This window comes from Argiope bruennichi, chromosome 9 (assembly GCF_947563725.1).
Source record: "Argiope bruennichi chromosome 9, qqArgBrue1.1, whole genome shotgun sequence".
NCBI lineage: Eukaryota > Metazoa > Arthropoda > Arachnida > Araneae > Araneidae > Argiope > Argiope bruennichi.
The window spans coordinates 61,988,715-62,013,799 of record NC_079159.1 but is presented as its reverse complement, the minus strand read 5'-3'; the positions used below and the strand labels follow the sequence as shown (position 1 = coordinate 62,013,799).

Sequence of the window (25,085 nt, the reverse complement as noted above, 5' to 3'; positions counted from 1 at the left end):
GGCACTTCTTAATGTATTGACCATTTTTGAGAACATCTGATTGAGTTAAAATTTTATTTATATTCTTCTTTTAATTTAATGCCAAATATGAATATTCAGAAATATATAAAGAGCTTGTACAATTCATGTGAGTGTGTTTGAATTATTACTGGTATATTTTGTTTGAAATATTTCATTTAACCCTTTCTAGTGCCATGGGAAGTATGCTTCCCACCAAATTTATCAATCTTTGTATGAAATTATGTAGGTTGGCATACGTTTCTGACAAATTTTTTTAGTAAGTCAGAAACTTAAGATGCTTCAGTTCTTTATCTCAGACAAAATGATGTGTCTTGATTTGTTACTTAATTATTAATTAACCAAATTAAATTTATCTAATAAGCTAAATGAATCCTTTTTCTTATTCTAACTTCAAGCCTAAAAATATTTTAATATAATATGACTAGAAAAAAATGGCCCTTTAAAGGGTTAAGAATAGTTTCCATGGCATTTGAAGTGGAATGTAGAGTAAATGCTATAAAACATTTAATGTTTAGTAAAAAAAATTAATCTTTATGTAATAATTAATATAAATATATTGAAAAAAGTTATTGTAAATGTCATAAAAAGCTTGGTTATAAATTTCAAAAAAAAAAAAAAAATAATGTATAATATGAATATATTTCATGTGAAAAATCTTTTAATGGCATGAATAAATTTTATTTTTCTGTAATCAAAATGGTAAGAAAAAATCTGAATAAAATCGTAAAAAATTAACCAAGAGATTATAAATTGTGATAATTAATGCATATATGCTCTTGTAAAAAATATCCAGAGATGACGAAGATTATAATAGCATGTTAACAAATCCATAAACTCCTAAGCTATAATTCTTTAAACTTTAAAAACAAATTGGCCAAATTAGCGGAAAAATGTACAAAAATCGTTTTTTTCCCCCCAATACAAAAAAAAAAAAAAAAAAAAAATTAAAAAAAAATTGAACAATAGTTTTTTTTTGCAGCTGAAAAATGCTACAGTTGTATTTTGCAATCTCCCTTGCATCACACACTAATATTTTACTAGTTAACTTGATGACTCATCAAAAGAAATTTCACATAGTGATATTTCTTTTAATCAACATTACTTATATTTTGCATATTTTAGCTTTTTATGTATTATAAAATTGAAAGTGTAGCTCAGAAATAACATATATTTATAATATAAACTCGCATAATAATGTCATTTTTCTTAAATCGCCATTACATCTTATGAAAATAAATATAGTTTCGATTTAGAGGATCAATTGCGTCAAAAAGAAAAAACACAAATTTTATTAAAATTAATGATTAAAATAGGACATTGTTCTTTGATTTGCCTAAGAAAGCTGCAAATATGAAATTTTTAATACAATGCTGTAGAGGCAATAAAAAAATTCCTATTATTCAAATTCCAACTATTAAGTGCGAATTTTGTTACTTCGAGGTTTAAATATATTTTGAGATTAAGACCTATTAAATTTGCAATAAATGAAAATGTATTAGCACCAGAAATTAAAAAAAAAATAATAGCAGCAAAAGAAAAAAAAAACTAAGTCAGTTTCTTTGAAAGTGTAATGTTTATAATCAGCTCTTGGTTGTAACTACATATAGAATTCATGCAAATGATTTAAATATTAAGAATAATATTAAAATCAGGCACAAAATATTTCACTACAAATAAAAAAACCTCAGCATTAGATGAATTTATAAATGCCGTATAAAATGAACTGAAAAATGAATATGATTCATGATTTACAATAAAAGTAAATATGTATAAATTATCACAATATTTTAAAATGTTCTTTGTAAATTTTGTATTGAGCGGAAAAGCAATATGTAATAAAACATCATTTACATATATTTCAAGTTAAAGATGTAAAACGACATATGAATGAAAGGACGTGCAATTGAAATTTTAATAAATAACTTTGATAATTGCAATTGATAAATGTAATTCTTGCTTTGTAATTGTAATGCTTTTAATGTAAATTTATTTAAAAGCAGTAATTAAAAAGTTTTTTAAGTAAATGCTAGTATATTACTACATAGTATTAAATATAAAAATTAAATTTAAAACCAAACACATATCATAAAAGTAAGAAAATCATACTTTTATTGCTATCTTGAGTATAAATTATACATTTCTTATTTTATGATTTATGTCCATAGAGAAAACCACTTAATTAAAAATCTTTTAATTGTCATCTAAGATATTGACTATCATCGAATTAAATTCATGGAATATTTTTCACAAATGTTCTAACAAACACAATAAGTTCTATATTTTTTAATGAATTTTATTGCAACTTTAAAGAAGGCAAAATCACATTCTTCATCATTACTTAAATTAGTCCCAAATAATTTGTCTTCTGGGTTATTCCAAGATCATTATATCGTTATTATAATTTCAGATATTTCACGAAAATTATCTCTGCTCTCACCAAATTTCAGTCTTCAACATCGAAAACGACAAATATCCGAAACTTTGCATTCTTTGCCTTCTATAAAGGAATAAATTTATCATTACAATAAATACGTAGGAATTAAGATTATGATGAAGCGACGAATAAACAAACAATTATAAACAGTACTTCACAGTAATATGCATACTTGAAGCCTAATGCCAGTAACGTTGAGATTTGGAGATTTTTAATTAATTTTCTTTGACACACGAATGGAGGTGTGACATAAATATATAACAATAAAAATTAATTAATACATATTTAAAATTAATTTTCATAACAGTTCCATTGAAAATCATTTAAGTTTATTCAAAGAAAGAAAGATGATATGAAGTGCGATTCTTTTTATACAAATTCTGTATCTAACATGTTTTAAGCAAGAAATTCATGTATACTCATGCATAAAAGTGTTTATACGAACTAGACTTTATTAATTTAAAAATAAAGATGAATCTAAAATATTATATCGAAGCGCTTCTCATAAACTTAAAAAAAAAACAAAAAACAATCGAATAACAAGTAATGATATTCAATGATGGATTTCTGATTATGCGGAACAGTCGCTGAACTAAAAGTAACACGGGCAAGTTCATTTTTTAAAAAAATTTATTAAATTATTTGTCAAATTCATAGATTTGTAAAAAATGCAAATTTAATGAATTATAAAGTATTTAGATAAAACTAACACTTTGTACATGTGTGTTGTCATGCTCACTTAGTTGTTACAGTACACATAAACACCGAGAGCCAGCTTATCTAAATTTGAGTACGAATATTTTTAAAATTAAAAGGCATAATAAATAAATATATAAAAACAAATATACAGTCATAAAATTATTAAAATAAAATAAACATTAAATCATTGAAATATTAATCAAATTAAAAATGCGTTGATGTAAAAGGTTTAATATTCATCATAATATTCTAATAATATAGTATGTCTAATATTCATAATAATATCATCAGTGGGGGAATTAACGCCTTGTCCAGCAAGGATTTTTCTTTGGCTTATATTCTAGTAGGTTCGAACATTAATACTTTTTGCGAAAGAAAAATATTAGTATTTAAATAAAATTAAACTCATTTGTCATAAACTATAAGGAGGGTACAACATTTTGAATAATTCTTTTGCTGCAAACTGAAATTTAAATCAAGTTTTGCATTTTATTATTATTACTTGATTTTATTCGATAGTAAAATATTTCTCGTTTGATAGAATTGAAATAATAAAGAATATCTCCTTAAAACAACTACTCCATATTTGTAAAAGCCAAGTATAAAAACTTTAATCCTTGAAGAATAGGAAGGAATCTATTAATTCTTAATGGAATCAACTCATGCGTGCGTTATCTACTCCAAACCAATTTAGTTATTAAATTCATTGCATACCTTGAAAAAGGCCGAAAAAAATAACATTTTAGCACAACATAAAACAATGTACATTTAGTTATTAGATAACAGTGAGCCTGTGATGTGTCGTTATAATGGATGATTGTAATTATTACAAATTATGTTCTTAGTAACATTCTACGTAAATGATCCTGAATAGTTTTAAGAACTTTGAACTTCATTTTAAGCAGCTTGCATTTCACTTTGTAAATAAAAGACTTTACTTAATCAGAAAACGGATGGATACATAAATATATATTTTATTGACATATGACACAATGATTGAATTTAATTTAGACCGCTCGTAATAGCATCGAAATTCTTTAAAACAATAAATTACACTACGTTCCATCCACGAAATTTACGAAAAGGAATTGAACAATCACTACATAAAAACAGAGTAACTGCATTTAATGAAATTTTTAAAGATCAGGGATATTATTGTTATTACAAAGTGAAGTAAAATATTAAAGGGGAAAATTTGTAAATAAATATGAACAACATTAAAATTATTGTTAAACGCCATCAAGTTTCATTCTAACTCAATAAACAGCTTAAGCTCTTATATTAATCTTTTAATAGATTGAGTCGAGAAGATTTTTTTTTAATGCAAATATCATTCTTTATAAACATACAAAGTCAGATATAGATATAAAAAAAAATCAGTTACTACTAACAGACGCAAATTAATGCTTGCAGCTCAAATTAATGCGCAAATACACCAACACCCATATTACTGCATATAGAAACAATATTGACCAAAAAATTAGTGGGCTGATACAAAAAGCATTCAGTACACTAATATATAAGCATTAAAAAATTAATTAGTTATTAAATTCCTCAAAATGTTTTCCAAGTATTACCTGGTAATAAATTAAAAATTTTAATTTTGAAAAATAAAACAAGATTATAAAATCAAATTTTAGTTCCCTATTTACACATCCAAAGGAATATGATTTCATTTACTACAGCAGCTTTCCCATTTTGACGTTTTAGAAGTTAACAAGGAACTGAAAAAATTTAATGAACTTGAAATAATTCTTTCAAGTTTTTTACTATTTTACTTATTGAACAAGTTATTCATATTACAACGATTAAATGACTGAAACTTAAAATAAACCCAAAGGATTAATCTCCCTGAAAATTTCTCGCATGATTTCTAATAAAGCTGTTATTCCTCCTCCCACCGCATAAAATTATGAACTTTGGGCAAAAACCGTGAATATCACGAGTGATCAAATGTTTAGTTTCGTATATGAGTTGTGTATAATAAAGAAATATATGTATATAAAGTGCATATAAAGAATGAAATATGGGATGTAAACTTGTTATTATAATTGCAGTTCTATGTCAAATTTGTATTTCAATCTTTCGGGGGGGAGAAAACGTCGAAAATACATTTGATTTTCTGCTGTATATTAAATCCATGCCATAGTATAATAAAGAAAACCAATAATAGTGTATTAAATGCATGACATTAGGAAGCAATAAAATATCGATATTTGGCATTTTTTGTTCAATCTAGAAAGCGACTTTTGAAGTTAATCGATGGCATGGATTTAATATACAGCAGAAAATCAAATGTATTTTCGCCGTTTTTTCCCCCGAAAGATTGCAATACAAATTTGACATAGAACTGCAATTATAATAACAAGTTTACATCCCATATTTCATTTATTTAAGTTACATGCATGAAAGTAGACCGATAGACGATGAACAACTTACCGGATTTGGTTTAAAATTTAATACAAACTTCATTTCAGAAGCTAAACTTATGTATAAAATTTTGTTTATTTAGATTTTTTTTTCATATTATAATTATAAAGTTCACTTCTACTCAAACAGACAGACCTCCTTTGAACGGATTTCGTTCAAAATTTGACAGAAATCTACAATTTTGGTGTTAAATCCATACGCCAAATTTTGCCATATCACTCAAAGTGTTTTTGAGTTATCATTTTCACAGAGAGACAGATATAATTTCAATAATATGCTTTTCGAATTCAAGGGGTCTGAAACGTGGAGATTCAAACGAAATCTCGAGCTCGAATTTTTTGACTTTTCGTTTGAGCAATACTTTCCCTTTGCATACATAGAATACATGAAAAATCACACATAAAATAGGATCACAGAATAAGACGAATGAGGAAGAACCAATATAACCAAAGATAAAATTGGTTTCCGAATTTTTATTTTATTAATTTATTTGCATATTTTTTGTAGTTTGTCCAAATATCTTTAACACATTCCTAACTACCATTTTGGTTCGTTTGCCCCGGTTCAAGGGTGACCCGGTTGAAGATCTAGTCACTTTAGGAATGTCGGCAGATAGCTTTGCATCGGCGAGACCAAAAAACTTCATTCGCAATCTTGATTGTCAAGTCAAGACTATGAATACGCTTGAAAGGGTTCTACTTGACAAAGAAGTGCATATAATCACTGAATACATCAAAGAATCAATTTACCTGTCAACATGTAATCAAAATATCCCTGAAAAAAAGCAAGGCAATGAAAACAAAAATGTTTATCAAAAAGTTTACAGAAATAACATAATATTTGACTACTTTGAAATATACAAAACTCCCCACAGAATATCCGCTTGATACAATATGAAAACACTTAGCGCATAAAAGTTGTATAAATCTTTCAATAAAAATTTAATATTGATTTTATCAGCTTTCAGTAATAGAAATGCTAGTTACTAGAATACTTCATATTAAAGCCAGAATAAGATTTGGTAATGTATCATTTTATTAAAAAAAATAATAAATTTAATCAGTTTTTTAAATCAAAGTCACACATAATAATTTTTGTTTCATTAGATAAGGTTTTTGTATTTATGTTAACTTATGCACTTCCCTAGACTAATAAAGCAAATGTATGTATTGGGGATTAGCAGGGTAGACCATTTGAGCTAGGCACAGATGTTTTGGAATATTTTGGAGAATTAATTTATGTACTTCTATGTGATTTTTAAAAATTTTATTTATTTAAAAATTAAATTTAGCGGGTTTTTTTTTTACAATAATTCCCATAATATTACTGCACAAAATTAATTTTTTGACTTCTTAAAATTTAAAAATATATATATATTCTTTTTCTTAATGACGCAAATTGAATTGAGAAAATTTTTCCTGAATTTCATTAATTTTTTATTAAACTTTTTCCAGCATAATTTTTAAAAATGTATTTCATCATTGCAATGAGATTGAATTTCTTAATTGTTTTATTCACTTGCAATAAAACATATGATTTTCTTCCACTGTTAATATCTAATGAAGAAAGATTCTGTTTAATATCTGTGTAGTTAATATCTCTACTAATAATAAAGATAAATGAAGTGCTTACAGGCCAAATTGTTGATTTACAGGCCAGACCATTATGTTTGAAACGTTCAATCGCATGCCAATGATTAATCACCAAATTAAAAATTCCGCCAAAGATGCCACCGTTTATCGGAACCAAGGATTAATTGTCACACACACACAAAATCGCTAAGTATTTCATGTTAGTCAATTGACTACGTTCACCAATAACACAGAATTAAGCCTACAGTTCGCCAATGATAAGCAGTTAATACATAAGTACCATGCTTACTTTTGAGTTACATGATAAACACAAACAGTGCAAAGGGATATAAAGATCCTAGACAAAGAAAAAATATCCATGCGCTTAAATAATGCGTTTTCCCAATAATTTTCATTCATTTATTTTTTAAATACTAGCAGATGAGCTATTATCTTGATACAATACCACAAATATGATTATCACAGGTTTAATGACGAAAGTTGTAGTAGAAAATCTTATGCAAATTAGCACAATACTTATGAAATAGGAAAGAAAAAATATTATTTGTAGTGCACTTTAGATGTAAATTGCAATAATGTTAATATTAGTTATGTTTCTCTGTAGCGAGATTCATGTTCACGAACACTCAATTCAGAACTGATCACGAAAATCGATTTCAAATGAAATGATCAACGAAAAGAAAGGGGGGAAAAAAAGCGAAACAAAATTTAAATAATGCTGCAAGAAAATACTAAGCCACAACTTTCAAAAATCAGCATAAATATATGAAAACTGCAAACTTAAAAAAAACTATCTGAGTTTTTTGACACCAAAACAGAAATTGGATTTGAGCACCCGATAAGCACAAACAAAAGGGATACAGATATTCTAAATTCTACCCATGTTTTAGATTTCACAGGACGATTATGTTGTAGATTAAAAATTCATTAAGATAATGTTTAAAAATTGCAAATAAAATAAAAAAATAATGCAAATTAATATTGATTTCGCGACAATTTCATAAGGCGGACAACCAATCTACTAGGATGACATTTCTAGGCTGTCATCTAGGATCATTAAATGAAAAAAAACTGACTCTAATAATGAATGCTATTTCCCAAACTATTTTAAATTAAATATTCAATAAAGAATCATTCTTCTAAAAGGTTAGAAGAATTATTTACTTGCAAAATGGAACGTCCATTTACTTTTCTAAACAAAGAGTTTTTGGATTAAACATAATTCTAAATCAAGCCAAAGATTCGATCTTTTTTCCCCCGGAAAAGAAGGCATGATACACAATGACGGATTTCCGATTAGGCAGCTGTTGAGCTAACCGGACCCGCAAGCTGGTAGATAAAAAGGAAGTTATTAACTTAGTTACCCAAATATATGTAAACATAAAAATGTATTTCTTTCAGTTTCAGAGTATAATATCAACACATTGTTAAGTGTAATAGATCAGATTCTGTTTCCTTACACTCAAAGAAATTTTAGTTACTATAGAATTTATAAACAACAAGCGCCTACTTTTATAATACTTTTAAGAGTGGCTTTTTTATATTTCAGCATACAGTTAAGAATTTCATTTTTTTTAAGACTTAAAATAGTATCAATCAACAAAATTAGTAGTCTAAAGTTTCGTAAAGCATTTTTTATTCGGAATCAGTTTTATGGTATTATTAAGGAGCGATATGTTGAAAACAATTGCTATAGCAAACGAAAGTCAAAAAAAAAAAAAAAAAAAAAAAAAAATTACAAGGATAAAATAAACAAATAGCTATCTAGAAGGAAGGTCTAAGCCTTACGTTACATTACCGCACAGAAACTTGAAACATTTGTAAACTTATTTAATTCGGTATAAACATGTCTTCAAGACCGTGCAATATAAAATCATTATTTAAAGGATGAAGAAAAATGATCTGGTATTCGAAATTCAAAACTATGAGAAGAATGAGGAGAAAAACAGAAGTTTGTTAGAAGAATATTAATACATAAAAATTTTAATGTAAATTCAGATTTTTGTTTACGTATTTTTCTACATAAATTATTGATAAGCTATTTAGCAGAATTAGTTAGAAAAAACTTGCATATGGCTATCAAATGAAATAATTCGAAGTAAAACGATTTAATCAAAAGATATTCAATTGATATTATAAAAAAAGCATTTGTAGAGATATATTAGTGCTTTAAGGTCATATATTTAATTGGTAATCCAGAAAAAATATCAGAAATTGAGCGTATTTCAAAAACAATAATTAAAAACATAATGTACCTTCCTCAAAATAATAACTATAATACAAATATATTCAAATGTTGTGAGTGCATATTACTATCTCTACATTAAAAAGGATAAAGATTTATATAAGATTGTCATTAGGTCAATTTAAATGAACTGATTGAAGTATTTCATTCATAGAATATAATGTATTAGAAAATACAGATCAAACCAAAATTACTCATGAATATGGCATAAATAAATATCAAAATAATCTATAAATTAAAAGAAATATATTAATGGTAATAAAATAACAGCAAAAATAATAATAATGAGCAGAATGCCAATCTCTCTATATAAAATTAAATGCCTGTTTGTTTGTTTTATTTATTTAAATCTTCACATGATACCATAACTGAGGAACTTGTAAGAAATTTAGAACATAAATATTCCTTAACACTTAAAAAGATTAATTCCACTATTAAAAAATTTCGACGTCCATTTCAAAGTGGTAAAAGTTTCTTATGTTCTTTATTCTTGTTTTTACACCATCATAAAGTTCAAGGAATTAGCTTTTAAGAAACATTGATTTTTAATTAATTTTTCAAACTTAATCTAAACAAAATTAGTACCAATTCCACTTTTTTAAACAAAAATATTAAATTTGTTCACAATTTAGCATAACACCTAATAGCCGTTGATTTTTATCAATATCAAATTGCTTTCTTTAGATGTTTTCATTTTTGCGTTTATTGTGCAAAAAATAACGGCAACAATTTCAATATGCACGTACAATTATTTACCATTAAACAATGTCTATTAAAAGTACATTTTAATGAGTTCCTTGAATAAAACTTTATTTAATTTTATAAATTAGTTTTATATATTTTATCTATATATAATATTATATATTATATTAATTAAAATTAGTTAAACACACACATTAGTCATACTTTTTAAAATGCTAAAGCCGATATTTCCATTCAGCTTTTCATTTTATAATTAAAAAATTTTTACCTTTTTTTTAATGTCGCAATATCTAGAATTCAGGCATTTTATTTATTTATTTTTTGTTCCAGTAAACCATTATTGTTATATCATGAGGCACGAAATTTGAGTAACAAGTTTTGATTAATTTATTAAACAGTGCAAAAAATTTGAATATTAAGACCCCTGAAATAGAACGGATATGAAAGCAGATCATAAAACCTGCATCAAACCAAAAATATTCCACAAAAAATAAATTAATAAATATTTTATAATTATGTTTATTTATATGGCGCTGTTCAATGCGAATAATGCATTTTATATCACGAAAATTATTTCAATTTGTAGTAATTGAAATTCTCTTTTCACTTGCAGCTCATTTTAAGAACTCTTAAGTATGTAATTACATCAAGCATTAAATCAAGGCACGATTATCCGAGACCAAAGAGCCTTTAGGTGACCTTCCTTTGAATATCACAAAATAAAATTTAATCTTAAAAAAAGGCAGTATGAATCTGACAACCCATTATATGTTATAAGCTCCGAAGAGTCTTTATAAATATATTTGCGCTGAATTTGAAACTAAAAATGTCATTCATTTCAAGAATTTAAATTAATAATTAATTACAGTTGAGGGTTTTAAAAATATTCTTAAAGGGCTGAATATGAAATTTGTATGACGCAAAATTGTAATATGTGTTTTGGTTTTTCTCATCTATATATAAAACAAATAAACGCGACCGAAGCCGCAGTGTAGATGGTATAGATTTTTACACATATTAATGTTATATTATATTATCTAAATATACAAAATTTGTTTGCTTGAATAATATTTTTCTGATACTATAATGATTTAACAATAATTTTCTAAAATATCATTCCATTTAAAACAGTGCAGTATTGAAAATTTTTCAAGTCAGTCTCCAGAATCTTTAAATGTAAATTACTATTTCATTCAACAAAATAACTTTCCAAAGAATTGCATGCATAAAATCCAATTAACTTAAAATTCATATTTTTGTATAAATTATATAAATGATTTTTAAAGTATTAAATAAAATACAAAATGTTTAAATATGCTTTTTTACATTAACTTAAACAATGAATTCTGCTTAAGTAAATTTAAGCACTGCTATTGAGTAACTTTATAGTACAGAACAGAAAAATACTTTTCTATGTAATTAAAATTAAGGTGTATGTACACACTTGAAACTTCGAACATCGTTCAAAATATCGATTTTTTTTTTTTATTATTGTTTAATAATGTTCTCTGATCCTTTAGCTTTCAAACGATACCAAGATGTTGTAAATATTCGAAATATTTCTCGAGTTATAATTATTTTTCTTGAGGTGCTTTCATTAAAAACTCTAGTTACGGTGTTTTTAAAACTCATTTTATGAAGAGTGATATTTTCCCACTATCTTGCTTCATTCAAACAATCATAACTCAACCAGAAATGAACCAAATACAGTTATTTATATATCAAAATAATCTTTATGAAATAGCGGATGTTTTGTGCCTCAATCAAAGTTATATTTATAGAAATAAATTTTTAATAGCTGTTTAAAAGTTAAAATTGCAGAAAAAATCCCGTTTTTTCTATTCATTGTTGATGAAAAAATTGTTTAAAAAAACTATACATTTTTATAACTTGTTTGAGGCAGACAACATGAAGACTAATATTAGGCATAATTTAAAACTAGAATTGTGTGTCTGTACAAATTAGAATTTAAGATATCATGTTTCAAAAAATAGGCTAATTAGCTCATTAAATATTATTTAATTAATTAATAATTAGGGTAATATGGTTTTTTTCGCACTGAAATGAGTTTAAACATATATTAATAACCTACTGTGAAAAAACTGTATTTTTAAAGTTAAAATTAAAAAAAAAATCTTCAAGTGTGTACGTACACCTTAATCGTGTATGTGGTCAGGAATGGTGGAAGATGGGCTACGAAAACCTATATTTTAAAAAACGCTGATTTGCAAAATCTCATGGTGCTTTCAATAAAAGTTATATAAATTTCGGGACTAATAGCAGAACATTTTTTTTTCAATAAAAAAAAATAGAATGCATATTGCAATGCTATTTAAGTTCAGGATTTATTTACTAAAAAATCCATTCTATGCTAAAATGCAATTCTCAAGAAGATAAGCAGTCTGCATGTTCCTAGATGGCAGCACGACAAAAAGTAACTAGTTAACAGAAGATTTAAATTAAAAAGAAAAAGGAGGAAGAAGAGTTCGGACGATTTCATGCAATACTTAGCAATTACTTTTGAGTTTAATAGTAATTTTCTAAAATATAATTTCATTAAAAGCAGTTCAGTATTGAAAATTTTTAAAGACAATCTTCAGAATCTTTAAATGCAGATCACTATTTCATTCAACAAAATAATTTTGCAAAGCAATGTATGCATAAAATCCCAATATTATAAACTATAAATTTGCAAAAAATTATCAGTCAGTTGTTCAGATTTCTAAAATAAACAAGAAATATTTGATGATGGAGGGGAAGGGGGGCAGATGTTTTCTCTCATAGCAGCGGCATAAATGCAATGAAAACAACAAATTTAAATTTTAGAGGACCTAAAATTTAATATATTGTGGAATGATGGAAATATAATTTAACCAGTAAACATAAACTGTTTGACAATTCGAAGAATTTTTTCATTAATTATTCAAAACATAGAAGGATGAAGAATACGTAAAATCACGTGAACAAATTTATAACTCTTCAATCAGTTGTTTTCCATAATGAGTCGTAATGCAGTCTCTATACTATACATGTCAAAAAAATTACGCTTGGATGGGTGGGGGCATCCCACTAAATCAGCAATCGGAAAGTGTTAGTGTGTTTTTACTGAATTCGTATGAATTTCTAATCCGAATTCGGGGAGCAGGAATTCGTTAACGAGTATATAGAAAAATATTTTGGAGTTTAAAAAAAGAAAAAAAAAAAAAAAAAAGACACCCTTCCGGACAAACCAAAGGTTAGAAAAAAAAAAGTACTGTCGCCAAATTTTATTATTTGCAAGTGATAACACACGATTAATGTTTAACACCTCATAAGTTGTGAAGTTCTGGAAACTTAGTACCGGGGCTGTATCACGTTTTTAAATGTAAATTTTAGGAAAAGTGTAGAAAAATTGTGAAGTTCAAGTGATTCCATTTAAAATTTAAATATAATCTAACTTTTAAACTTTCTGAAGATACACATTCATAAATAGTCAAATAAGAACATCATTCAAATTCTGAAATTCAAAAGAGAACATTTTTATACACAGTGAAAATTATAATTAAAATATATTAATATTTCATATAAGTTTAGGGTAAATCTTTAAAGAAATACGCATGCAAGACAAATTAATATGTAAAGAGTTTTTATTCAGGATTGTTTTAAATTGTGGAAAAGTCACGTTTTTGTCAATTATTTTTTGAAAAAAATTTATTTACCAGTGTTTGAAAATTCTATTTTTAAATAAAAATATTAAGAAATCAAATCAAATTAGTACATAAAATCAAACTGAACAGAAATGAAATACTAAATAATAACTACATTTAAAGGCATAGTTAGTAATTGGACTTCAGAATATGGAAGAGCCATCAAATTAAATTATAATGTATTAGATTGAAAATGATTAAGATATAATATGAGGTGAAAATACATCAAAACTGAAAAATAGATGTGAAGTCTAACAGATTATACACATATATATAATATCAGTTTTCCAATTGCATTTAAAGCCATGAATAAAGAAATAAATTCAGGAAATTTAGAAAAATCAACAATCATAAATGTCATTTTTTTTAAAAAGGAAAAAAAAAAAAAAAAATCCCATATTTATCAAAGAAAAGATAAAGTATTTCACAAATGACAGAGAATTTGGTTATTTAACTTTCTTATATCAAAATTAAGCCTTAAAAAAAACTACTGAAAATAAAACAGAAAGTTAATAAGGCATTGTTTACAGGGGTTTCAAAAATAAGCTGATTGGGGAAGAGCGAGGCAAATATCCCCAAATACAAAAGTTTGCAGAGCCAGAACTTGCCAAATGCAGAGCCAAATATGAGGGTCCTTAAAAAGACACTTTACTTCATCATTGGTTCTTTCTCCAGTTTTCTATCATATTAAAATTCATAACAAAATCATGAAAGGAAGTGAAAAAAACAATAAACAGTTTACAAATTTCATATTATTAGATTTGGATATCATGAGATATTGTTCTTTTTAATGTTAGTTAAATTATACGCAACTGATCAAGGAAAAGTGCTAATACTATAAACTAAAGGGAAATTTAAAAAAATATTTTCACAAATATACTTTTGTTATATATATTATTGTCGTACAAGACAATAGAAGAGAAATTAAACCATTACCTTTAACCCTTTCACTACTGACCTGTTCCAACTGGCCACAAAAATTCTATTTGGAAGGCAGTTTCTGTTTCAAACTAAGGATGCATGATGTAAAATGAGTATCATCAAGGATGTTGTGATGTAAATGCTCCTTCAGAAAAAAATTTGTGCAGACAATTGGTTTGGATGAGTAGCGAAAGGGTTAAATTAACAAGACAAATTTTACATTCACAATTTTTCATTCTATTAAAAAAAGGATAAAAAATCAGACATGTAAAAATTATTGAAGGTATATATGCAAGGTACATATTAGATTAAAATTCATTTAATCTTTAGATTATAAATGGAGAAAATTATTAAAATATATTTTAAACAGAGATTCCAATTAAGATATAAAAAAGTATCCTACTCTTTTGTTTTTTTGGATGAATGAAAATTATCTACATATAATAAACCACAGAGTTATTTATTCCTGTCTTTCTTTTTAATAATTAATCAACAAGCTATCACCCATGTTGAAATATAGGAAAAGGAGGAAAATTAATACACAAGGTAATTTTAATGTACCATAGATTAGGTCTGCAATATTAGTAAATCCTAACAAATTAGTACAACAGTTGTAAAAGCATAATGTGAAAAGGTTTATAATCTGTCAACATAGTTTTTGTTTCAAAGCAAGGAAAAAAAAAAAAAACACTAAAAAAACTTTCATTTCCTAATAAATAATCTCTTTCCTAATGTTTAGAACTCATTTTACACGTCTTCAGTTTACATTTGGATTCAGAGCAACAGGAAAGGAGGAGGATAAAAATTTGTAAAAAAAGGGGGTGGGGATTTACCAACAAATGAACTTCTTTTTTCATAATGAATTAATATAAAAAATAATTTTTCATGAAATTAATATTAATGATTGATTTCCCACACTATAAATAAAATTTCCTATCACATATGAGAAGAATTAATAAATAGAAAAGTATTAAGTGATCAAAACATAGATTATTTCATTGAGGATAGTGAGATTATTAATTGTTTCCCATTATGGAAATTGTAGCAGTCATAAATAATGGAAAGAAAAAAAACAGCTGGTTCCAAATCTGCCCTGACAGTCAGTGCAGATTCGGAACCAGCTGGTTTTTTTTTTTTGGAAGGCTTGGAAGCAGGCCCCACTACAAAAGTTAAACTCATCCTATCATTTAATTTCAAATGCTCTTTAATCCTATAATGTGTTCATTCATATTATAAGATAATATTTCAAGATATTTAACATTAAACATTTATTAAGTGTAAAAAAAAAAAGAAAGAAAGAAAGAAAGAATTTTCTATAGATAGAAGAAAACACAAATTTTAAGAATCAATGCTAAAGTATACTTGTGCTATATTTACATTCAACCACAAGAATTAATGCAAATGCAGAAGAGACATGTATATAAAGAATCATCCTACATTTTCCTTTCTAATTCTGTAATAATCTGAGGAAGAAGGTGATCACATTTTGACTTCATGCTTTTAAAATTAATAGAAGTTATAGAAATAAATACAGAACACAAAAAGTGTTGCTTGATGCCCTTTATAATAAATACATAAATATAACATAAAGGAGATCAATTAATTAAATGCCTGCAGAGATGTTCAGCTTCCATAGTAACTTTAGTCGCAGATTCTTACTTTTAAAGATAGCTTATGCGATGCGTTACAATGATATTTAACTGAAGCATTTAAATATATAATTTTAATAAAAATTTTTTTGAAGAAACTTCTTCTTGAATATAGACTGATCATCATTTTTTTAACTTGGGAACAAAGTCTTTTTTTTTTTTTTTTTTTCTATTTCAATCTTAGATTCTTAGATAATAGTATTGCAAAGGACAAACACTTAAATGAAAATAATTTAAACATTTTTCATTTCAATTTTTCTGAATAGAAAAAAAATTAAATATTATAAAACAAGCGATTTAAAATAAAATATAGAAAGAAACCAGCATCCGAGATATAACCTACTATCTTGCAAACTCAAACTAAGATCATGACTTATTCTGGTCACATTTTTTCAAGTTTATTTCTAAAATACAACATCCATAATTACTAAATGACATAATTTTTTTTTCTTGCATTTGATTGCTTTTTATACTTTTTTTTACAATGGCATTTATGAATCTTGGAAATAAATTAAATTTCTTAAAGGATACTGATACATTTGAATGTTATCTCTAAATTGCAAATATTCTAGATAAAAAAAAATCTGCCTGCTAAAAGTTTATAAGATTAAATTCAATTTTTTTTCTCTCTCACTGAATTCTTACTAACATAAAATAAAAATCATACTTTGTAATAAAAATTTACATCAAATTATCAAAAAAAAAAAAAAAAAAATCATCACAGAAAAAAAGTTTATGAAAAAGTTAATAATAAAATGTATAAACTAAAAATGTATAAACCTGATTAAAAGGATTTGCAAAGGAAATACAATGAAAATGATTTCATTGTATTTCCTTTGCAAATTTGAACTTTTTTTTTTTCCCCAACTGAGAACAAGTGATTATAACACCTTTAAACAACTGTTGAAGAATCCCCTTTCCTGATAACCACTAAGACAAAACAGATCCAAAAATGAATTAAAAAAAACTTGATGAATGGGAATGTATTACAAGAAGATAAAAGATTGTGATACAGAAATCTCATATAATTTTCGATAATTTTCTTAAAAATAAAAACACATCTAAAAGCTAATTTTTCGCTAAATTAAAGTACATTTTAAAGGATATCTGTAACTATTTCTTTTATAGCTCCTCAGCAGTTTGTATTAGGAGTGGTGAAGGACACTATTTTTAAAATATATAGGCTATTTTTGGAAGTGTGAGATCTGAAATTATATTCCTATTTCAAAATGAAAATATGGTTATATACAGATATCAACACATACAGATATGGTTATATACAATATGGTTATATACAGTATGCATACATAGTATATACTGAAACAATTAAAAAAAATAGAATAAATCTTCAAATGGTCCTTAAATTAGAATAAAATATTTTAAAGTTTTTAATTTCTGTTCCTCCCCTGCTTTTCACTTTAAAAAAGAGTGGGTGCTATGTTTCAATGTTCAAGCTTTAAAAAAAAGGTATTATGAAATAACACAAAAATCTTTAAATGCAGCAATATTACAAGAAGAAAAAGTATTGCAAGATTATATTTTTTTTACTGGAGTAAATTATTGAGTAATTCAAGGCTTAAAGAATAAAGGAGAAATTTTGCTATAGCATAACAAATTTCTTCTTTCAGTTCCAAATACAAACTTATATAGAATTACATGTAAGATAAATATTCTAGACTTAAAAAGAAATGGACATTTCTATACATATTTATAACTAATATCAAAACATTTACAAAAAAAAAAAAAAAAAAAAAAAAAAAAAAATTGAATGTTACATACAGAAAACTTAATATTTTGTGAAGATTTATTGAATGTAAACTCATTTTTCAATGCTTTAAACAGTGCTGATAATAATTTTACATTCGCGTAGAAACTATCCATTACTGTTTCAGAATTTAATTATTAAAATTATGAATTTTGATATTATTTGGTCTTTCTTTTCCTCTCCCTCAAAAAAAAAAAAAAAAAAAACTCATGGCACTGAAACAAATAGTTAAATACATATTCAGTTCTTTGGATTAAACAAAGTGATTAAATGAATATAAATATATATTTCTGATGACATACCTCTAGTTTCATGCTATTTTCAAATACCACTTGAGATTTATGCGATAATTGAGCAAACGCTGTGCTCAAAGCAGTTAATTTTTGACGTGCAGCATATATTATTTCTATTTGGTCCTCATCTATTTCTCCAATAAGCATATCCAAGTCGACGAATGACTTATCAAACTCAGATTCAAGCAAATCCAACCACTGTATACCAGTTGTACCGATAGCCATAATTCAATTTTTAGCTACTTAATAAAACAGAATTACATAGCACCCAAGCAGATTCCAAGTACAAGCTAATCTTAATATTCAGATTATTTCAATTGGTTGCGATAGTGCACTTTAAAAAATCGTTTATGTGATCAAGCCTCCTTACTGCTAATGACAGGTCGTCGGACTTCATACATAAACAGTAAATAAAGCACAGAAAACGATAACAATAAAAACGATTAATCGTGAAATGGAATATTCACGAGGCTAACAGGTAAATAGAAAGTTTCATTTTTTCAGAAAGTTTCAGAAAGTACTCAAATTTTTTTCCAGTCTTCTTTATTAGATATTTAATCTCAATGGCAGAGTATTGTTTTTCAAATTGCGTGTAATTAAATCATCAATGGTAAAGCAGTAAATTTCTTTCAGTTGTCACTACTTTTTGCTAAACCAACGTAATGATTGTTAATACATAATTACAACAAAAGTAAAATAATTATTTTTGTTGATAAACTATTCTTCAAAGCAACACGGCATGACCGACCACTGTCAAAGCATTTCTAATCAAAACTTTCTAGTGGTTCAAGATGACATAGAAACGTTATAAGTACAGGGATACAACGCAACAAAATAATAACAATCTTTGACCACTACGTTATCAAAGCATCTGACAGTGCATTTTAATTTTTTAAAAAAACTATTTTGTGATTTATTAAATTATATGAGAATTAGATTTAGTTTATCAATTCCCGTTTTAAATTAAAATGAAAACTATTTTGGGACCCACTTTGTAACTTTAAGCTAAGGCAGAGATGCATAATCCACGATTTTTTGAATAACTAATAATTTTGCTATTGTTATTTTTAATTATTTGTTCCAAATATCTGTTATTTCAATCATATTATAAATTAAAAATTATTACTTAGTATTAAATATAAAATTTATTAATTGTAATTAATACTTAATTTACTAATTTAAGTAACGTGTGTTTGAATTAATTTATCTATTTCAGCTTACTTCTTAAATTTGATTTTTTTCAAAACTATTTATTTAATTTCTTTATTGGAGTAAACCATTTTTTGAAAAATTCGAATTAAATATATATGCCATTTCTTTAAAATGTTAACTTTAGTTCTATATTATACCAATAGATGGCGCCAGCAATAAACAAAATATATATAATCAAAATCATGTCAAAAGCAATTAAAAATGATCTTTATGGAATAATGCATCGTCAAATGCGAGTATCGGAAATAGAGATGCATAATCCACGATTTTTTGAATAACAAATAATATTGCTATTGTTATTTTTAAATATGCGTTCCAAATATCTGTTATTTCAATCATATTATTAATTAAAAAATATTACTTAATATTAAATATAAAATTTATTAATTGTAATTAATACTTAATTTACTAATTTAAGTAACGTGTGAATGAATTAATTTATCTGTTTCAGCTTACTTCTTAAATTTTATTTTTTTTCTCAAAACTATTTATTTATTAGAGTGAACCATTTTCTGGAAAAGATGAGTTAAAAATATATGTCATTTCTTTAAAATGTTTACTTTAGTCCTATATTCTACCAATAGATGGCGCCAGCAGTAAACAGAGCACATGTAATCAAAGTCAATCATGTCACGAGCAATAAAAAATGATCTGTATGGAATAGTGCATCATCAAATACGAATATCGGTGACTTCGCACTTTCCAGTGAAGCCTCGCACTTTCCGGTAAAATCACCGCTGCGATAAATTTCAGTGATATGCAATTCAATGATACGATACGATAATTCCAATAACCGGTCCGTTCACTTTTCAATCCAATCACAGATTTCTTTCGAGAGCTTCCATTGGACAGATCGTATCGTCACCGCTCCGGCAAATTTCAGTGATATCGTATCGATTGCTAGTTTCTATCGTGATCCAAAACTTGTAATCGAAATATTATCAGTAAGATCGTATGAAGGATTTGAATCACACCCCTCTTTGAAAAGTATTGATCACTTGTATTTGTGACTTTTTGATATTGGTTACGTAATAACCGCTCTGAAAATATTCGTCATCCCTAATCGGAAAGTCAAGGCCACGCCCATGCAGTGGAGCGGTGACTTCACACTTTCAAGTGAAGTCACCGCTCCGATTAATTTCAGTGATATGCCATTCAATGATACGATAATTCCAAAAATAACTGGTCCGTTCACTTTTCAACCCATTCACAGATTTCTACTTTTCTGTTTTGTTCGAGAGCTTCCATTGGACAGATCGTATCGATTGTTATTTTCTATTGTGATCCAAGATCTATAATTAGAGATGCATAATCTACGATTTTTTGAATAACAAATAATTTTACTATTCTTATTCTTAAATATTTGTTCCAAATATCTGCTATTTAAATCATATTATTAATTAAAAATTATTAATTAGTATGACTGAACTCTATGCATGACTGAACTCTTGTTCGAGAGCTTCCATTGGACAGATCGTATCGAATGTTACTTTCTGTCGTGATCCAAGACCTGTAATCGGAATATAGCAGTAAGATCGTATCAAGGATTTGAATCACACCTCTCTTTGAAAAGTATTGATCACTGCTATTTGTGACTTTTTAATATTGGTTACGTAATAACTGCTCGTAAAATATTCGTTATCCCTAAGCTAAGGTCAGATGCTGAGAACGACATGCAGGCTGGTTTCTTCTCACTAAACTTTTGCCAAAACCAAACCGGATAGAAGATATTTGATTCTTAATATCATATTTTACTATACACCAATCTATGTAGCAGAAATTTACAAGGATTACAAGATACGGGCTGGAAAATTGAATTCCAGCTTAGATTTATTATAATAGTAGTATGCTTTTAAGATATTCATTCATTAAAATATTAAACCGCAATGGCCAACCAATTTCTAGGAAATAGCCCTCGAACTTTCAACATAGCTTATATACTAAAAATGTGAGGGCTTTGGCAAGCGCTCGCCCAGCATAGTTCGTAAGGCGCTGGTATTGCATTCCCGAGGCCCAATTTCGGTCCTGGGCTAGTGTTTTATTTTTTAAATTTCTTTCTTTCTAAATTTTTTAAAATTGACAATTTACAAACAGTTTTAATCAATATGTTTTTCATTTTTATATGAAAAATAAATATTTATTCTCCTAATTCTTGAATTATAATTTAATTTTTGGAAGAAAAATAATTACAATTTCATGCGTTTTTTTAAATATTCAAAATTTTATAAATTAAATTAATAATTTAAAGAAGGTTTCAATCAATATTATACTAATTTTTGTATGGAAAAATAAATTAATTTTATCTTAGTACGTAAGGTATAACTTATTTTTCAAAAGAAAAATAATTATGTTCATTCGCATGGTTCTTGAATTACAATTATAATTTAATTTTTAAGTGTTAAATAATTATAAATATAATTTCAACGTTAAAAAATAATTTAAATAATTATTTTCACTTTAAAATCAATAAAAGTTTTAAAATTTAAAATTTTAATAATGACAAATTATTTGTTATAGCTCAACGAAACAGTTTTTATATCAGTAATCAACAAGTGGAAATTATAAAATTATATCAACAAACATTCTCAATATTAATAACCGAAAAGAAAAAAAATGGAAAGCAAGTGTCAAACTATGTAATGCATAGGCAGATGGTACAAAACTTTTATTAACTTTATACGGTATGCTTCATACTCTGTCCGATTTTTTGAAGACAAATATTTTCTGAAGGCAAAGGAAATTTGTTTATGTGTGATTATTTCTCTTGTGAATAATCATTATTTATCAATTGTGCAAGATCTCAAAATATATCTATCTTGTTTCAAATATTATTACGATAATTACCATTCAAATCCTTATCTGTAATATGAAATATTTTTATGAGATGAGCACTTATAATTAATATTTATCACCCTTTAAGTTATGCTTGTAATTATTTTTCCCTCTTAAAAATAAAAATTTTGATTCAAGTATTAGGTGAATTAGCATTTATTTTTTGAGAAAGATTTATTCTGAGAACATTTATTTTTGATTGGTAAAAGAATTACATATTAATTAAAACTGTCTATAATTTTATTTTAATAATATTTAAAAAACGCCTTCATATCATTAATTTAAAAAAAAATTAAATTATAATTTATGTATTAAGAGAAAATACATTTTTTCCCATATAAAATGGAGTATCATATTAATTGAAGCCATATTTGAATTATTAATTTAATATAAGTAATTTTGAATATTTAAAAAAAGCGCATTCATATTTTTAATAATTTTTCTTCTCAAAATTAAATTTTAATCCAAGAATTAAGAGAATAAACATTTATTTTTGCATTAAAAAATGGAAAACATATTAATTGAAACTGTTTATAAACTGCCAAATTAATTTGATAATAATTGAGAAAGAAAATAAATGAAAAATAAATAAAATACTAATCACGAATAGAACACGAGTCTAGAAAATGTTATGCCATCGCCTCACCGACTATAATGTTTGGATACTTGGCGACAGCACTATATTATTAGTATATAAACTGTGATGAAAGTTTGAGAGTCCTTTTCTCAAAATTCATTGGCTATTGTGCTATAATATTTTAATGAATGAACATCCTAAATACTTACTGCCATTATACTAAATCTCATCTCGAACTCAATTTTATTCTCCAATAGAAAAGAACATAAAATTTACTGTTTAATCGAAAGTAGTAAGAATTATTGTTAGGGAAATATTTCTAAATTGGGAGTTATTATAAATTAGTGATGATGAAAAAGGTATTTTCATATCAAAGTTGGAAGAACAATTTGTATAGTGTTATGAGTTATGTTGAAACTATTGTCCTGAATTTCACTTTTTTTTTAATATTATTTTTCCCCACTTAGAGCATAGGGTTTTGGCCATTCTTTGTTAAATATTTCGATAAAGATATTTTAACCAATCAGGTAGTTAAACAATCAAGCAAGGATAGCTGACGTGCCACAAAATGAAGAAGTAGTTTCTAGGAATGCAGTGATGGATTTCGGCATTTTTCACTCCCAGACAGTATATATTATTAGATCCTTTTAATAATTAGTTAATTTAATACAACATTTAAGCAAAGGCTTAGTTTAATCATATGCCACTGATTTATTTTAGTTCATTTTTTATTTTTGTAACTTAGGGAATATATATATATATATATATATATATATATATATATATATATATATATTATACTCATTTAATAGAAAAAAATAACTTAAGTAATAAAAAAAATCTTGAAAAATTAATCATAATTTTTAGTTAATTCCTTATTTACTCCTAGAAGTGTTTTATCATAGCCATAAATTACAACTAAATAATAAACATAAAATAAATATAATATTAAAATTATTATTTTACATAACTGTCAAAAAGAATATAATAAAACCTGTTAAATGAATAATCAGGTTTCCATATTATATATAAATAATTAATTGTGCTTTAATTAATTTAATAATGATTTAAATAAATTAATGTAAACGAAAATTGTAGTTCTAATCTTTTATCATTCAAAGAATATATTTTTTTTCATAAATTTATTATTTAGAAACTAGCCAATAATATTTTTTGATGGATCTATCCCTCAGCCATGGTCCTAGTTAGTTGCTTAATCTGAAAGTCTTCAGAAATCCTTCTCTGCGGTGAGAGGAGGGGGGATATCATTGGCCGAAAATGGAGTGGGGTTTCCTTGATATGAATTATAAGCGATGACACCCAAAGATTTTGCAATTAAAAAATATCTTAACTTAGGTTTGCATAATTAATCAGCGGAAATGATTTTTTCTTCAGCTACGATGTTTTCTTCATCTTCTAAAATTATTTCTTTTTTTTTTTTCGAACAAATTGTAATAATTTTACATGCGAATAATCATAACATTGCTTTTATACGAAGAAAAATTAAATTAATCTTATTTTGAAATAAAATCTGATTCAAATCTATGGGTTAAATTTATTCGTTCGCATAACAATCCAGATAGATGTAATCATAGAAATTATTGGTCCTGACTCCAAATTAATCTTAATAATTAGAATTCCCTTACTTTAAATAACTTTCATCCACATTTATTTCAAAATAATCTTTATAGCAGTTTTTAACAACCATATCGCAATTTTTATTTTTTTTCGAACAACAAAAACTTAATATCTTTTTGCTGTAATTTCAAAAGCAACAAATAAATAAATAAAATGATATTAATTGTTTAATTTTAAAGTTCTGTATAAGTTCAAGGTATAATACTACTCCTTTCCCAGTAACTAAGTTACGGCACAGCATATTAGTACTTTTATTAATTTTGACCTCAATAAATGAAAATTGAAATTCACGCCTAAGCTCCAAATCAAGTGATATTTTTATACCATATGTTTTAATTTCGGTACAATTTGCTGCTTACAACTTGAAATCCTTGAAATGTTTTTCTTGA

The 25,085-nt window shown here is 25.9% G+C and overlaps 1 protein-coding gene across 2 annotated transcripts in view; it reads right to left on the bottom strand.

Annotated features, from left to right (window-relative positions):
- Window positions 1-18,836, bottom strand: part of LOC129983904 (Golgi-associated PDZ and coiled-coil motif-containing protein-like) — a 55,334-nt gene extending 36,498 nt beyond the window's left edge. For both annotated transcript variants that reach the window (XM_056093602.1, XM_056093601.1), the window contains exon 1: window positions 18,447-18,836. In XM_056093602.1, the coding sequence (XP_055949577.1) occupies window positions 18,447-18,662 (216 nt within the window). In that variant the 5' untranslated portion in view covers window positions 18,663-18,836. The remainder of the gene's footprint in view (window positions 1-18,446) is intronic.
- Between the last annotated feature and the right edge of the window lie 6,249 nt (window positions 18,837-25,085).